This window comes from Lithobates pipiens, unplaced genomic scaffold (assembly GCF_037356315.1).
Source record: "Lithobates pipiens isolate NorthernLeopardFrog02 unplaced genomic scaffold, aLitPip1_a1.2 Scaffold_1, whole genome shotgun sequence".
Classification (NCBI taxonomy): Eukaryota; Metazoa; Chordata; class Amphibia; order Anura; family Ranidae; genus Lithobates; species Lithobates pipiens.
In genome coordinates this window covers 211595318-211613255 of record NW_027507685.1, presented here as the reverse complement: position 1 = coordinate 211613255, position 17938 = coordinate 211595318, and the positions used below count along the sequence as shown (strand labels likewise).

Here is a 17938-nt window from a genome sequence, read left to right as displayed (position 1 = left end):
TTTTATTTCATTTTCCTCTAGGTTCACCTTTCGACCCTACATACCTGGTGACTTTGGCTGTGTCAAACGTGATCTGTTCCATCGTCTTTGGTCAACGTTTTGATTATGAGGACAAGAAATTTCTTGGTCTTCTTGCAATGTTGAAAGATGCATTCAGAATAAGAAACTCAATTGCTGGACAGGTAAAACAACTACTCTGTGGTCACTAACTATATTCTTGTCTGCCTAAAGGATAGATTATTCATGTTCAGCTATCAGGCAAGGTTGGATTGTTATCCAAGCAGCCCAATTTTTTATGCTTTTTCACATTTGGGAAAATAATTAGCTCTTATGGCTAGCGAGAGTTCAAAAGTATAGTGAAGATTAATCGGGGCAATGAGTTCTGTCATGTTGGATGGTGGGGGAGCGTTCAATGCTTAAGTTAAGCAGTGCTAGGGTAGGGTCAGTGGAGTTAGCATGCCTGTTAAGTTAACGAATAAATGGAACATTTGTCGCCAAAAGCTAGTAAGGGTCTTACATTACCATAAAATATGAAGAAGGTTGCCTTGTTGCCTGCAACCTCTCCAATAGGGGAGAACTTTCGAACACTACGAAAGTTCGGACCCGAATAATGAACCCCATTAAAGTCAATGGGACCCGAATGTCAAAAATCCAAAATGCCCATTTTGAAGTCTTATATGCAAGTAATTGGGCATACAATGGTTATACGGGTCTGGGTCCTGCCTTGGGGGACATGTATCAATAAAACAAAATTTTGCCTACTGATCACCTGTTTTAACCCCTTAAATGCATCATCACTATGCTGCAACTGCATGCAGTGCACACAGTTGCAGGGTGGTTGCTGTGCAGCTCCATTCACCTAGGGGTGTACTTCAAGGGTGCCCTGACTGGAAAAAGATTGAGAAATACCGACATAGAGGAACTGATCTCTCCATTTTCCTCCTGCAGCCGCTGAATGCCTGTGGGAGGGAGAGGAGGAGAAGCCGGGGGAAATGGAGAAATTGATTCCTTTATATGCAGCCACCCACTTGTGACCGGACCCTGGTGTTCCGCCATCGGGCTCGGAGAAAAGAGCCCTGTCTGGGGGTCCGGGGGGTCCGTTCAAATCACACCTGTGAGGTATTGCCGTGATTGTCAGAGCAAGAGCAATAATTCTAGCACTAGACCTCCTCTGTAACTCTAACCTGATAATCGTAATTTTGTTTTTAAAACGCTGCCTATGGAGGTTTTTAGGTAACGTAGTTTGTCGCCATTCCACGTGTGTGTGCAATTTCAAAGCATGACATCTTGGGTATCTATTTACTCAGTGTAACATCATCTTTCACATTATACAACAAAATTAGGCTAACGTTAATGTTTGTTTTTGTTTTTTATTCATGAAAGTGTCTTTTTTCCCAAAAAAGTGCATTTGAAGGACCACTGCACAAATACAGTGTGACATAAAATATTGCAATGATCGTAATTTTATTCTCTAGAATCTCTGATAAAAAAATATATATAACGTTTGGAGGTTCTAAGTAATTTTTCCAGCAAAAAATACAGATTTTAACTTGTAAGCAACAAATGTCAGAAATATGCTTAGGCATGAAAGGGATATACAAGTGCTTTGGATTACAAGCATGTTTTCCGGAACGAATTATGCTCATAAATCCAAAGTTTTACTGTACTTCTATCTCATCTTTTGCTTGTCATTGGATCAACATGTTCGGCACTTTTGCTGCAATTATATTTTGGGGACTGTGTGTTGCAACATTCACTTGGGAGTATATAAACCTATTCTATGAACACTTACTGTGAATTAATATTGAATGGGTGTGAATAAAAAATAATGATGTTCTACTTCTGAACTCTACTTGCTGCTTTATATTTAATGCAATGGAATGTTACTCTATTTGCAGCGTTTAAGATCTTATTTTTACTGGAGATTCTCATTTTTACTGGAGATTCTCACAACTTTCAACCAAGATTCATGCATTTTCATATAAGGCTCATTTAGGAAAAATGTTTGACTCTTGGTTGAAAGCCATATATATTATTACCATTATTCGTTGTTCGTATATCCTCCCCCTTCTTTAAAGCCTATTACATTTCTAAATGATATAAGGAATACTTTATGAATTTATTTGTTTTATTCGTTTTCTTGAAAATCAAGCTTGGCCTCACAATTTGCCACAAGCTTTCCTATTGGTCCACATAATGCATTATTATGCCTCACTGGCCAACAGGGAAGCTCAGCATTTCCACTGGCCGTGATTGGATTAGTTTAATGAACATAGTTTAACTGGGCTAAGGTTAAATTCTGTACATGTGCTCTGGCTAATACTGGGTGGAAACCAAGTAACCTATCAATATTCCTTCTACAATCCAACAAAAACACATACCTTTTTTTTTCTGACTCTTTTTTGTTTTATTTGTAGTTAAATACAAGAAGAGTAAGTGTGATTTGATTAATACTTTTTACTAAATTCACTAATTTCTGTCCTATGTACACTTGGGGAACTCATTTTTAAAGCACTGGTATGGCCTTACTGCAGCATTTCGATATAGAACAATAACAATCTTCATCAGGGGGTCAGTGATATCTTACGGCTCAGGGAAGATAAATAGAAACCAGATTGCTCTGATTTATGTTTATGTTTATCTTCACATTATCTTAACATTAAAAAAATATCTTTAAATATCACATATATAAAATTTTAGAAGCTATTAGTAAGCAATTAGTATTAGTATTAGGATTAGGACTAACTTCTGGAGGGGGCACTAGACATAACCCAGGTATTTCTTAACTCTTCAGAGCCTGCCAGGCCCAGGTACCAATTCCAGAGCATACAGTCAAAATTCAGGCTCGGTCTAGGGGCGTCTTTTTGAAGATTTATTGCAGTACTTGAACACAGGTGGGTAGAGGGATGAGGGTGCAGGATACTCCAAAAAACACAGGACAGATGTTCAAGCAAAATCCTTCAGTAGCAACATTAAATAATGCTGGAGGTAGAAGGGACAGCCATCTAGTCTGAGACCCTGTAAGAGCAGTCGCAGTCTTTGTAGCAACCTCTGGCATCTAACCCTCAAAGCACAAGCACATCTGGAGCTCTAGGAAAAACTCACAATGTCCAGAAATAGCTCACCAACCAGTTCCCCTGCAACACTCTTCAGTGAAAATGGGCCTTTTCCAGACCAGCTTTCTAAGGTTGTATTCAGTGTTAATTTTGTCTATGAAAATATTTATCCGATGAAATTAACACTACTTTAGTCAACTAAAATATGAATAAAACTAAAACAATTCAGATGACTAAACTAAAAAGGCATTTTAGTCAAAAGACTATGACAAAAACTAAATAAAAAATGGACATCACAATTAACACCACACTACCATATAAGAATAAGTAGGGGGCATTGACTATGCTGTTTAAAGAAAGAAAAAGTTAAGAAAAAGGCTTTTATGTTTTTTTTCTTAAAATTTCATGTTGGTAATATATTCAGGTAATATATGTGCAATGGCATTACAGCCAACAGAGTTTACAATTTTTCGATATTTTAAAGTCACACTTTTGTTTGTCAAAATATTTGTTTATTAAACTTGATTTTTTTTAATTAAGACGTGTAGCATTGACCCCCGAAGGAGCTACTGGTTTTATTTGGCTTACCGTTACTTTCTTGACTGTTTCTCCGTCTAGGGTTTCCCGTGGTAAATGGCCCAAAGAAATGTGGAAACTGACACTGAATCTTCTTTTGGCTTATTTATTTGAAATATAAACAGAGTCTCTCAGTTTAGGGTAGAGGGTTAGGATTAAGTTCAGGTACTTTGGACTGCAAAAATTGTCATAAGTCTCGTATAGAAGAAATCCAGAGAATAACTGTTTCACAGCTGGATTTCACAACCCCCAGATAGACCTCCTCTCACTAGGCCTAGCAGCCGACAGGGTGCTAAGTAAAGTCTCTGCCACAGACTTGAATGTAGAATAGATAAAAAAAGGGAAAAAAACTGCGCTAAGGTGCAAAAAATGTGAATTGTATATACTCCCGTGTGATACTTATGAAAGTGAACGTTTAGCTGCAGCTTCACTGTGTCACATAATACAGAGCCAAAAATGAAAAAATACTAAGCTGCGCTTAACCTATATAGACAAGTGATTATACGTAAATTTTTTTTTTTTTAAATATAACAACCATATATGAATAGTATTACTTACAACATCTATGATATAAAACACACATAGAAATGACCAAAATATAAAACTCAAGTATTGCAATGTAAGTTCCCAAAATATAAGGCTCTTATCAACAAACAAGATAAAACAAAAACACCCAGTGTTTAAATAGTGAGTCCATGTGCATGAAAACTGGTTATGAAATAACTAAAAATAAAGTCCTCCGAAATTAGACCACAGTATTCATAGGTATCCACCTCTCGATTCAACAGAAAAACAAAAAGGGATATTCGATCCACCACCACCATACGATAAAATTTGCCGCTTACCAGAACGACATGACCCCCCACTACAGAGGGTCACACGAGACTTGTAAGGATAGATGTCACTCCCGGCCACAAGAAAGGGGGATCCTCCGTGTCCTCCTAGTTCTGCCACTCCAATAGGGGTAGGGAAGGGGACCTGTTCCCGGGCGTCCTCCTCACAGGTCCACAGGCGGGTTCAAATACAGGAATATAGGAACCATAAAGGGAAAAAGACTCCAAATAGTGTAAAACCCTTTATTGCTCACGATAAAAAAAGTAAAAATACACTTACAAATGTGTAGAAGAAAAAAAGCCTTAAGTCTGCGGCGCCGGCCGGACGCACACAGACAGACCCGTTCTCTTGGAAGCCGTCACAAACACGAGGTGATGTATAGCGTACCACTCAGCCCAAAACTGAGTGGTACGCTATACATCACCTCGTGTTTGTGATGGCTTCCAGGAGAACGGGTCTGTCTGTGTGCGTCCGGCCAGCGCCGCAGACTTAAGGCTTTTTTTCTTCTACACATTTGTAAGTGTATTTTTACTTTTTTTATCGTGAGCAATAAAGGTTATAGGTTAAGCAATAGGTTATAGGCAATATAGGTTAAGCGCAGCTTAGTATTTTTTCATTTTTGAATGTAGAATACTTGAGAGAAGTCTCTGCCACAGACTGGAGTGTAACTGAGGGACATAGACAAATTTAAAGAGCTATCATACGGTACCAGTATCTCTCAGCCGGTCCGGCGATACCGTATGAGTGTAGATCCAAGTCTCCTTCAACTGAGCCTCCAGGCTACTTCAGAGAAGCCAGCCTTGTGCACGGCCTTCTCCTGAAGAGTCCTCCCCTGGGTGCTTCTCCAGTTGCTGGGCCTCTCCTTTAGACGAGATGGCACCGGACCACCTTTGAATCAATAGGACCCCGATATCCATTCAGGCCTGTCCCTGCAGTTGCTTTGCCTTGGGCCAGCCAGCCCAGAGACTTGGAAATGCATGATTCCGCACTCCAGGCCAGGAGGGCCATGGGGGCTGGTCAGGAGGACCAGAACCAAACAGACAGAAAACCTCTCTGGACCGGAACCCCGGACCACGTGATGTCAGTACCTTAAATACCATATCCCAGAATGCACAGCAGAAAAGAAAACATGGCATTCAATACGCCCAGCTAGACTGCGTTCTCACACTTGCCGGCGGTGACAGCGACATCTGCGGTCAAGGAGAACCCAGTGCTACCCAGCTAGTCTGGTACTTAAACCACAGACTGTTTCTTCAATACAAATATTACCATTGTTGCATTCATATGATATACTTTTTATTTTTCTTTCCAAAAATAGCTGCTCAATTCTTTTCCAAAAATTATGCTTCATGTGCCGGGACCACATCATCAAGTGATTAGGAATTTCTTCACTCTGAATGAGTTTGTGATGGAAAAAGTGAAAGAGCATCTGAAGACACTGGACCAAAATTGTCCTCGGGACTTCATAGATTGCTTCCTTATAAAAATGGAAGAGGCAAGTAAGAGTTTAGTCACAATTTTTGGGTTTGTAGAGGGCTTGCCCCTTTATAGAGTACATTTAGGCTATGAAGCATATGTTGGAGCAAAAACACAAAAAGGCAGTACATTTCTGCAATACATGTATATCCCTCTACATTGTTTCCCTTTAAAGAGCTTACAAGTACAGAAAAATATCTGTTGAAATGCACTCAGCTTGTTGGGGGCTGACAACACACAGCGTAAGGCTCCATGCACACTGAAGCACATAAACGGGCATTTTTGGGAGTTTGGGCATTCTTTTTAACAGCCCATAAACTCCCCTCTATGTTATCTTATGTGTCCACATGGATGTTTTTGGACATTTATCAGCAGTGGAGTTTATGGGCTGTTGTCTGAATGCCCTAAAATCACGTTCAGGAGCTGTTTTTCTGACCACAAAAAATGCTTAAAAACATTAAACGCACATAAACGCTGATAAACGTCAATAAACACTCAAAAACGTGGCTCACCAATGTTTAACGTTTTTGATCCATTGAAAAAATAAACACTGACGCGGAAAACCGCTAATTAATGCTATTGCAAAATGTAAAAAAAAATTGAAAGACCCACTGCAAAGTTACTGGTATTTTTATAACATTATTTTAATGACTAGTGCGTATGGAGCCTAATTGTGAACAGAGTGCTGTCAGCCCTACCCAGTTGTCTTTTGCTAAATTGCTTTTCCCTAAACTCAACTACAACACTTATTATTCTGTAGTTCAAGATAAGAACTGGGAGGGCTAGGCTCCTTGACATAACAAAGTAAGTGTGCAAAGGATAGCTCTGAATTTCTGACATTAACAGTATATTTTTTTTGCATTTTTCAAACAGATAACAAAACATGTTCAATGACACATATAACAAACGAATGCCCTGTACACACGGTTGGACTTTCCGACGGAAAATGTGTGATCGGACTGTGTTGTCGGAAATTCCAATTGTGTGTGGGCTCCATCTGACTTTTTCCGTCTGAATTTCTGACACACAAAGTTTGAGGTCTGGATCTAAAATTTTTATGTTTATGTCACATCGTTCTGAACGATCGGATTTTCCGACAACTTTGTGTGACTGTGTGTATGCAAGACAAGTTTGGGCCAAAATCCGTCTGAAAAAAATCTGACGGATTTTGTTGTCGGAATGTCTGACCATGTGTACAGGGCATTAGAGGTAGCAAATAAATAAGTTGATTGTTAGGGTATCATACACATTACCGACATGGACAATTTTAAGCTAATTCTGCTAATCTGTTTAGTTACTAATCAGCAGTAATCTTTTGAGGTGTACATCAGTGTTTAAATCCAGTGTATTGTAAATGAGATTTAAAACAGCAACAAGAAGTAGGGCTATGTCAGTTCCCCTATGGTAGCCAAATGGGGCAGCAGTTTCACTTTAAAAAGGAAGTTCTGTATTTTTAATTTTTTTTTTGTAGTGAAAGACGTAGTGATTTTTCTATTTTTTTTTTTTTGATAGGATGGGAGAAGGTTGGAACTTCGATCAGGTTTTTATTGCTGTCTTTTAAACTAGTTGGATCTGTTTTGTAAATCTGAAGACATTTTGCTTGCTTATTAACCCCTTACCACACATCCCCTGGATTCCTTTTAACAAGGTCTTTGTGCTGGAGGGGGGGGGGAGGGGGGCATGAAGAACTGGCCGATTACGTCACAACTGTGATTGGCTGTCTCAGTGGTCAGATGATCAAGAGCTGGTCCTGCCGGTTCCCAATCATTGTGACTAATTGTTACTAATGTCCAACCAATCCAAGGTGGACATGTAGATTTGTTGCCATTGCGAAGAAAGTTCACACACTTTACACAATTTATTTTGTGCCCTTAGGAGAAGGATAACCCTAACACTGAGTTCCACTTTCAAAACTTGTTTGTCACCGTGATAAATCTTTTCTTAGCTGGGACAGAAACAACAAGTACGACAATAAGAATGAGCTTAAGAATTTTGCTAAAGTACCCAGATGTTTTAGGTAAGTGTGCCCAAAGACTTTTTTTTTCTTAAAATATCCTTTATTTTTTTATTTTTAGTTGTGAAAGAATAGATCTTGTCTTATAATTGCTTTAATGCAAATTATGAGATTTTTTTTAACTTTTTGGTGCATTTGACAAAATGGGCAATATTGTGGATTTCAGTTAAGCCATAGGGATACAAACAAATGAATTAAAAAGGGTTTGGTTATTTAAAGTGGATGTAAACCCTCTCCTATACCCAGTGAAGTGAACAGCCTCAGATGATACACAGAGATTAAACAAATCTCTCTAGATAAGTTTTACATGTATATCTACTGTCTTCAGCTTTATATATTCTTTAGAATTCATCCCTCCTGTTACAGATTTTCTCTTCCTGTTCAGGACTGGTAGTGGAATCTGGGCATACAGCTTATTGGTGGAGGAAAGGCACACATCCCCACTCCACATAGGAAAAGACTCTCAGAGCTGTTGTGTGAATCAAGCAGCTCTGTGTTAATCTACTTAAAGCAACTCCCAGGATACAAATTTCAGGCTGCTTTTATCTCCTGTGTCCGAGAACTAGTCAGACATTATCATACTGATAGTAGAGCTATGGAGCAGGAGAAAGCCACAGTACACAGTGCTTTGGAGAGAGATAAGAAAACATTACAGCTCAAATTTCATTTGTCATGGTTATGCAGTAATCTTCCTCTGTTTGCCTACCTCTCCTCATGTGTTCAGACTAAGAGGCCAGTCACTTCCACCTGGTGGTTTTTATAGCCTCTCCTCTAAGCATGGCTCCACCCCAGGCCCTATCAGGGAACCCTATATTAACCTGTGCACTGCAAGCCAGTGGTGCTGATCAACCATTGTGTAGCCAATGGTAACAGCTGGCTCTTCACTAATAGTACAGAGCCTGCCAGTCACCCAATTCATACACTCCAGCTTCAATTAAACAGTCTAGGGAAGACCCACATAAAAGCCATTCAAACTGTTGCAGGGGACACAATAAATGACTAGACCTGTATACCTGAGGTTTTCTCAGACTTTTACTGGGACCTGTACATGTCCAAGGTGCACCCTACACAGGAGGAACTGGACAACTTTCTAGACCAGTGCTCCCTTCCCAATACATCACAACAGGGTGTTGCTCTACTTAATGCACCAATAACACTAGAGGAGCTTTCTTTCGTGGTGAAACAGATGGCTAATAATAAATCACCGGGAGCAGATGGCCTACCCACTGAAATGTACGGGAGATATGAGGCTGCTCTGCCGCCTGCCTTGCTACAAACCCTGAATGATTCCCTTCAAGATGGCGGTCTACCCGCATCTATGAATGAGGCTATCATAGTAGCCACCCCAAAGCCAGGCAAGGATCCACTACAACCTGACTCATATAGGCCTATCTCACTGCTTAATGTGGATATCAATTTGCTAGCATGGGTGTTGACCACTAGACTGTCGGGGGTTGTGGCTGAACTGGTACACTTCGACTAGTCTGGCTTCATTCCTATTCGGTCTACTGCGTTAAATATACGTCAGCTTTTCCTGAACACCCAAATCCCAGTGGATAACCAGGCACCAGGGCTATATTTTCTCTTGAACCTGCCAAAGCTTTTGATAGCGTGGAGTGGAAATGTTTGTGGGCAATTCTGCGTCGATTCGAGTTGGGTGACAAATTAATATCTTGGGTGCAACTTTTGTACTCTGCCCCTACAGCGAAAATAAGGATAAATGATTCCCTGTCGGAGACTTTCCCTTTGTTCCGGGGTATATGTCAGGGGTGCCCATTGTCACCCTTGTTGTTTGCCCTTGCCTTAACCCCTGGCAGCCATGGTGCGAGCATCCCCCAACATAACGGGTTTCCGTAGGGGACAAAGGGAGGACAAGATTTCCCTGTGCGGAGATGATACTCTGCTGTACCTGGGAGACACCGGACACTCCTTGGGGATGGTGATGCACCTGATTGATCGGTTCAGGCACATGTTGGGCTTTGCGATTAACTGGCATAAATCGCCCCTCCTACCGTTGGATCCTCTGCCGGCACCTTTGCCAGATGACGTGTCCCATATACAGGTAGTCATCTCATTTAGATATAGGCATAGTGGTTACCAGAGACCCAAAGGACTATATAACTTTGAATCTGAAACCAATCCTTCAAAAGTTCCAACATAAACATACCAGCTGGTGTAAGTTATCGCTGTCAGTGACCACATGCGTTAATGTCATAAAGATGATTTGGGCCCCACGATTACTGTACATTATACATAATGTCCCTCTCTGGATACCACACTATTGGTTCAGACGTATAGATTTGCAGTTTAGTGCCCTCATCTGGAGAGATGGAGTGGCACGCATTAAGCTTGCCACCCTGCAGCTCCATAAGGATCAAGGTGCTTTTCCATGTCCACTAATGTAGTATTATGCAGCCCAACCACAACATTTCACAGGTTGAGATCTTTAGACAGTTGAAGATTCTTCCAAGGGTTTACTTCTAGGCCCGGATACAACTTACACTGGCCTATCTCATATAGAAATGGGGTTTCCTAGGGTCCCAGCTAAATGCCCCACAGTGCAGCTACTAATGAAAATCTGGAAAGAGGTCAGGTCCATGCTGGGGATAACTGGGTATTTCTGGCAAACACCCATTTGACAGAACCACTTTTATACTGATCTAGCCAATGTGGCTAAACATCCGGTCTGGGTGAGAGCGGAGATTAGATTTCTTACCCAAATACTTAATGGCTCTGTCCTAAAGCCATATCCTCAACTTATGTGGGAATTCCCTGGGCTGAAGGGTCGTCGTTTCCAAAACATACAGCTACACCATGCTATGCGCTCCCAAAGTAGACAATAATTTGCAGTTGTTCAATTGTTTACAATCTCCTTCTAAAAAAAAGCTGGGTACTCAGGGTAGTTTGCAATGCTTGACTGACCTGTGCTGACGAGTTGGCTATACAGTCACCACCATGTATGCGATGATGTGAGGATTAACACCACTGCTGTGTGAAGCAAATCTCTGTGCAGTCTAAAGCCTGGTTTACACGGCCCAAAGGTCCGGAGACCTAGGCCAGTTCAAAAAGAAAAATGGCCAACATTCGGCCCCTGTTCAGCCAACAGCTCAGCATGGGAGATTGCCTTGGTAATGCAGCTACCCTACACAGGGCCTCTTATCCAATGTAGCATTTTCTCCAAAGCACAGATTTACCGTGAGACAGACAAGTACATAGAACAACTGCAGAAAGTGAGCTAAAACAATAAAGAATCTAAAGATATATTTGATTCACAGTTTATATAAAATTTCACTACAAAAACCTACTAAGTTAAAGTATAACTATAGGTAACATGTGTTTTTTTCTTTGGATAGAGCAATGGAAACTTATAACCCCTATCAGATTTTTTTCTGCCATCTGTGTTCCATTGCAGAGTTTTCTCTTCACTTCCTGTCCCATAACCAAACAGGAAGTGAGAGGAAAAGCCTGCAAATTAGGAGAAGTCCTTGAGGACCCCCAGGTAACCAGAACTAGTGTCCCATTGGAAGTTTTCCCCTTTATTATATTTCTGGGGAAAACCCAACATTTTTTTACACTGTAGGAAGACACTACACCAACAGTACAATTCAAAACAAGAGGTTTAGAGAGGCCCTGCTCCTGCAAGCTTACAGTCACATCTGTCAATTTACTGTAAAAATGCCCAAGGTAGTGTCAAAAATTTGCATGGGGAACACATAACAATACAAAAAAAATGAAAAAATCCAGGAGCATTGATATTTTTATTTGCTTAACCACATGCCGACCAGCACACAACGATATACATTGGCACATTGACAAGGATGGGCAAATGAGCGTACAGGTACATCCTCTTTATGATGCAGCATTGTGAGCGCACACACCCGTGGCGGGTCCCACGGACTTGATGTCCGCCGGTCTCTCGGCGCTCGTGTCATTTCCCCCATTCTGCCTAGCGATATGACAGAGATCACTGCTCTCTGTCATCGGAAGCAGTGATCGCTGTCATGTGAGTGGTAGCCCACCCCCCCCCCCACAGTTAGAATCATCACTCTCTAGGACACACTTAACCCCTTTATCGCCCCCTAGTGTTTAACCCCTTCCCTGTCAGTGGCATTTATACAGCAATCAGTGCATTCTTATAGCACTGATCGCTGTATAAATGACAATGGTCTCAAAAAAGTGTCAAAAGTGTCCGATGTGTCCGCCATAATGTCGCAGTCATGATAAAAATTGCAGATCACCACCATTACTAATATAAAAAAAAATAATAATAATAAAAATGCCATAAAACTATCCCCCCTTTTTGTAGACGCTATAACTATTGCGCGAATCAATCAGTATATGCTTATTGCATTTTTTTTGTTTTTTTTTCACCAGAAATGTGTAGAAGAATACATATCGACCTAAATTGAGGAAAAGATTTGTTTTTTTTATATTTTTGGGGGATGTTTATTATAGCAAAAAGTAAAAAATGTTGCTGTTTTTTCAAAATTGTCGCTCTTTTTTTGTTTAAACCGCAAACAATAAAAGCCACAGAGGTGATCAAATACCACCAAAAGAAAGCTCTATTTGTGTGGAAAAAATTACATCAATTCAGTTTTGGGTGCAATATCGCACGATTGCGCATTTGTCAGGTAAAGTGACGTAGTGCCAAATCGCAAAAAGTGCTCTGGTCAGGAAGGGGGTAAATCCTTCTGGGACTGAAGTGGTTAAAGTGAAAGAATAAAAATGTCCAATTCCTTTAAATAACATGCTTGGGAGGAGGCAAAGCCAAGGTGCAGCTAATCCGAAAAGCTGCCAAGAGAGCAATGGTAGCTGCTTATCTCTGAGACAAAAAGACATCCCACCTCCTAGGCTACTGTCATAAAACTGAAGCATGGTGGGGGTAAGAGGGGTTATTGGCTCAGCTATTTTATTTGTTGCCAGTGTCCAATTCTCCTGAAGGTGGCAGTGTAACCCAGTGTCTCTGAATTCCTTTTGATTCTGTGTCCCTTAGTGAACTATTAAGATGTTATACTTTCTCTTCAAAACAGTTGAGAGGTATTTGCCTATTATGCAGAATAACATTTATATTTAATTCACCAGAAAACTGATTAAAACCAGCTTATTGCTGCATGTTGTGGGCTAGGAACTTAGCCAGCAAGTTTCTTTCAAAAAAAAAAAAAAAGCTTTCAATAAACGGTGAACCTTCTTTGCTCAGCTAAAGTTCAGGAAGAAATTGACCGTGTGATTGGTCAGAACCGATGTCCCTACGTGGAGGATCGAAGCAAGATGCCATATACAGATGCCGTGATCCATGAAACACAAAGGATTACAGATGTCTTGCCCATGAGTGTACCCCATGCAACTGCTGAGACTATCGTGTTCCGAGGCTATACCATCCCCAAGGTTAATTTTATTTTTTAATATCTTTATACTTCAAGCTGCACTGTGTGTAACCATGTGGGGTCGGGTTTTGTGATAACCAAAGATCTGGTATCTGTATTGTGATATCTTGTAAACACCTAAAGCTGAACTCCAGGAAAACCGCTAAATACACAGGTGAAATACATATAAGGGAATTGTTTTACCTGTCAAAGGATTTTTTATTTAGTTCTGCCAGTTCTGAGATTTACACAGCATTGCCATGTGGCACAGCCCTCTCGGGCAGAGGAGGAGCCCAGAGTTTTCTCTGCTACAGCTTAGTAACACTTACAGGTCCCCTCTCCACCCCTATCCTGTGACTGGACAGTAAATGTAGAAGTAGTAGACTGCAGTGGTAATTTTGTCAACGAAAATATTTTCGTCTTTAAAATTAACACTATTTTCGTAATCTAAAATACGACTACAACTATAGCAATACAGATGACTATATGAATGTAGCGCACTACTCCCTTGGGAGCTGCTGGGTGTGTTCATATCTTTCGGCCAACTTGCTCCACTGTTTCCCCGCTTGAATTCCATAAACAGCAGACAGCCCATAATAACTCTAGAAAACTTTTATTACTTGCTTGAAGGGTGTTACATAGCGGTTAGAGAATATGAGTTGCCTCTAATGCCATGTACGCACAATCGGACTTTCCAGCGGACCAGAGTCCGTCGGACAATTCGATCGTGTGTGGACTCCAGTGGACTTTTTCTTCCCAAAAGTCCGGCGGACCTAGAAATAAGACTGGGTTCAAATTTGTCTGCCGGACTCGGCTTTTAGCGGACAATCCATTCGTTTGTGTGTTAGTCCGACTGACTAAAACTGACGCTAGAGCAGCTATTGGCTACTGGCTATGAACTTCCTTATTCAACATCATCACGTTCGAATCTTTCAGACTTTTGGAGGGATCGTGTGTGGCCAAGTCCGTTCATTTGAAAGTCCGGTGGACCTCAGCTGCAAAGTCCGTCGGATTGTCCACCGGACCAAGTCCGTTGAAAAGTCTGGTCGTGTGTACACGGCATAACACTCTGGTTCCTATTTCTGTCCCCATGTCCTTTCCTGTAATGAACTGACCAATGCCCCTCTAAAAGACATTCTGGTATGTGGATGTTAGAAGCCCCAGGCCTCACCTGCCTATCTTGACTCCTGCAATCCTCCCGGCATCAGTTCAGGAAAGTGTTCTTGATGGATAAGCAAAATGTCCAAATTGGACCCAAAGTGTTAATATTTTGTGTGGCCGCCATTATTTTCCAGCACTGTCTTATCCCTCTTGGGAATGGAGTTCACCAGAGTGTCACAGGTTGCCACTGGCGTCCTCTTCCACTCCTCCGTGACGACATCATGGAGCTGGTGGAGGTTAGAGACCTTTTGCTCCTCCACCTTCCATTTGAGGATGCCCCACAGATGTTCAATAGGGTTTAGGTCTGGAGACTTACTTGGACAGTCCATTACTTTTACCCTCAGCTTCTTTAGCAAGGCAATGGCCGTCTTGTAGGTGTGTTTGGGGTCGTTATCATGTTGGAATACTGCCCTGCAGCCCAGTCTCCAAAGGGAGGGGATCATGCATTGCTTCAGTATGTCACAGTAAATGTTGGCATTCATGGTTCCCTCAATGAAATGTAGCTCCCCAGTGCCAGCAGCACTCATGCAGCCTCAGACCATGACAATCCCACCACTATGCTTGAGTGTAGACAAGACACACTTGTCTTTGTACTCCTCACCTGGTTTCCGCCACACACGCTTGACACATCTGAACCAAATAAGTTTATCTTGGTCTCATCAGACCACAGGACATGGTTCCAGTAATCCATGTCCTTAGCTTGCTGGTCTTTAGCAAACTGTCTGCGGGCTTTCTTGTGCCTCATCTTTAGAAGAGGCTTTCTTCTGGGACAACAGCCATGCAGACCAATTTTATCCAGTGGTCAGCATATGGTCTAAGCACTGACAGGCTGAACCCCACACCCCTTCAACCTCATGCAATGCTGGCAGCACTCATACGTCTATTTCCCAAAGACAACCTCAACTTCTTTGGTCGACCATGGCAAGGCCTGTTCTGAGTGAAACCTTTCCTGTTAAACCGCTGTATGGTCTTGGCCACCGTGCTACAGCTCAGTTTCAGGGACTTGGCAATCATATATCATAGGCCCTCTTTATGTAGAGCAACAATTCTTTTTTGTCAGATACTCAGAGTTCTTTGCCATGAGGTACCATGTTGAACTTTCAGTGACCAGTATGAGAGCATGAGAGAGATAACACCATATTTAGCACATCTGCTCCCCATTCACACGAGACCTTGTAACATGGAGTCACATGACACCGGGGATGGAAAATGGATAATTGGTTCAAATTTGGACATTTTCACTTAGGGGTGTACTCACTTTTCTTGTCAGTGGTTTAGACATTATTTACACTGTTATACAAGCTGTATACTCACTAGTACTCACTACATTGTAGCAAAGTGTAATTTATTCAGTGTTGTCACATGAAAAGATATAATAAAATATTTACAAAAATGTGAGGGGTGTACTCACTTTTGTGAGATACTGTAGCTCTCATCAATACCATGTCAATGATATTGATTTAAAGCAGCTGTGCAAAGTAAAGGAAAACCGTAAAACATGGCCCGTTGGGGGTACTTGAGGACTGAGGGTCAGAACCACTGGACTAAAATACGAATACAACTAAAACAATTCAGATGACTAAAATATGACTAAAACTAAAATGGCACTTTAGTAAAAGACTATGACTTAAAACTAAATCAAAATTTTAAGTTAAAATTAGCACTGGTTATATATCACAATGGCTAAATCTGGGTCTGTAGTGCATATTCAAACCTTAATACCATAAATAATAACATAATATTACATTTTTACTCCAGGAATATATGAGTTTGGAAATTCTAGAGAAATCCTTGAATAATTGCTTACAATTTAACTAAACCCATTAGATTTTAGTTGACTAAAGTGCACTGGAGATTTTAGTCAACTAAAACAAATTCAGATTACTAAAATATGACTACAACTAAAACAAGTCAGATATGACCAAGAAGGTATCCCAAATGGAGACTCAGTGGATATACAGACTCCAATCACTTCAACCAATGGGACTCAGCATAGATATTGTTTTGATGTTTCATAACTGATTATTGATTTATATATATTTTCTTCTGTGTGATTGGCTTCACTACATATGGGGAATATCTAATTTTACTATTCATTTATCCCTTTTATTTATTCAGCTACAGTGGTATTGTTAACACATGTATTGGTTTTCTATACATATATATATATATATATATATATATATATATATATATATATATATATATATATATATATATAATATATATATATTATTTTATTTTTTTATATATAAATATTTTTCTATAATAAAATTACTTTTTTAATATAAATATTTTTTTATAATGAAATGATTTTCATTCACATTAGGACTTTCATTTCCATATGATTAGCATTCACAAGATGGCGCTAATCAGAGAACTTTCCCTTGGTGGCATGTCAAATAAGATCATTCACATTTTTATGTGACGGTTTTATTGTTTTATTAATTATTGAGTTATGCAGGTTTTTTTTTACACTTGTGTAAATTTTAAATGGTTATCTAATATAGAATGGTTGAACAATCTTTTATATTATTGTATTAATATTTCCCAAATAGCTTTAATCATTTTTCATCTCCTTGAAGGGCACCACCATTTTTCCACTTCTGACCTCTGTCCTGAAGGATTCAAAACACTTTCAGAACCCGCACAATTTCAACCCAAATAATTTTCTAGATGAAAAAGGCGGATTACGGAAGAATGAAGCATTCATGCCATTTTCTACAGGTAAATGGGAGAGTACATTTTTCTTGAATATGACTTACAGTCAGCATTATGATTGCCTTATCTTTCTGTTGCCAACAGGGAAGAGGATCTGCCTTGGAGAAGGAATGGCAAGAATGGAGCTCTTCCTATTTATTACTGCTGTCCTGCAAAACTTTAATCTGAAATCTGATGAGGATCCTTCAGATATTGACATCTCTCCTCTGCCCAAAAGCAACAGTACCATTCATCGGCCTTTTGATATTTGTTTGGTCCCCAGATAATCTTGTCCTCTGTCTGATTGGCAATGTCCAAGACTGAGAAGTTCATTATTCGTGAGGCTTTTATTCCACAACAATGCCGCTCAACCTGCAACTTAAACATTCAGAACCCGGATTGTAGTTGGCTAAGTGCACTGGGTGAATATTCTGTTTCCAGATACACGTGGACTGTGGAAGGAAGCACCCTCTGTTCTTACTACATGGAAACTTATCATTCAATCTAATTTTTAGCAGCCAGGAATTATAAATATCACCAGCTTGAAAATTAAAGTAGATCATCCAAAATGTTTCAAGTTTTTTTTAATAATATAACACAAAGTTCAAAACTTTTGCATTAAATAAACTAGGGAAGGATTAAGAACCATTGTCATTTTTATAACCTACGAAACCCAACACTTAATACTTATGTAGGGCTACCACCACAGGAGACTCTTGGTTCTTTACTCTGCCTCCTCAACCCCGAGAACAGACTCA

The 17938-nt window shown here is 40.2% G+C and overlaps 1 protein-coding gene across 8 annotated transcripts in view; it reads left to right on the top strand.

Moving 5' to 3' along the window:
* The window catches only part of LOC143982725 (cytochrome P450 2C8-like), a 53073-nt gene extending 35324 nt beyond the window's left edge, over positions 1-17749 (top strand). For all 8 annotated transcript variants that reach the window (XM_077481715.1, XM_077481688.1, XM_077481740.1 and 5 more), the window contains 6 exons: positions 22-182; positions 5785-5961; positions 7818-7959; positions 13154-13341; positions 17066-17207; positions 17286-17749. In XM_077481715.1, the coding sequence (XP_077337841.1) occupies positions 22-182; positions 5785-5961; positions 7818-7959; positions 13154-13341; positions 17066-17207; positions 17286-17467 (992 nt within the window). In that variant the 3' untranslated portion in view covers positions 17468-17749. The remainder of the gene's footprint in view (positions 1-21; positions 183-5784; positions 5962-7817; positions 7960-13153; positions 13342-17065; positions 17208-17285) is intronic.
* The last annotated feature ends 189 nt before the right edge of the window (positions 17750-17938 follow it).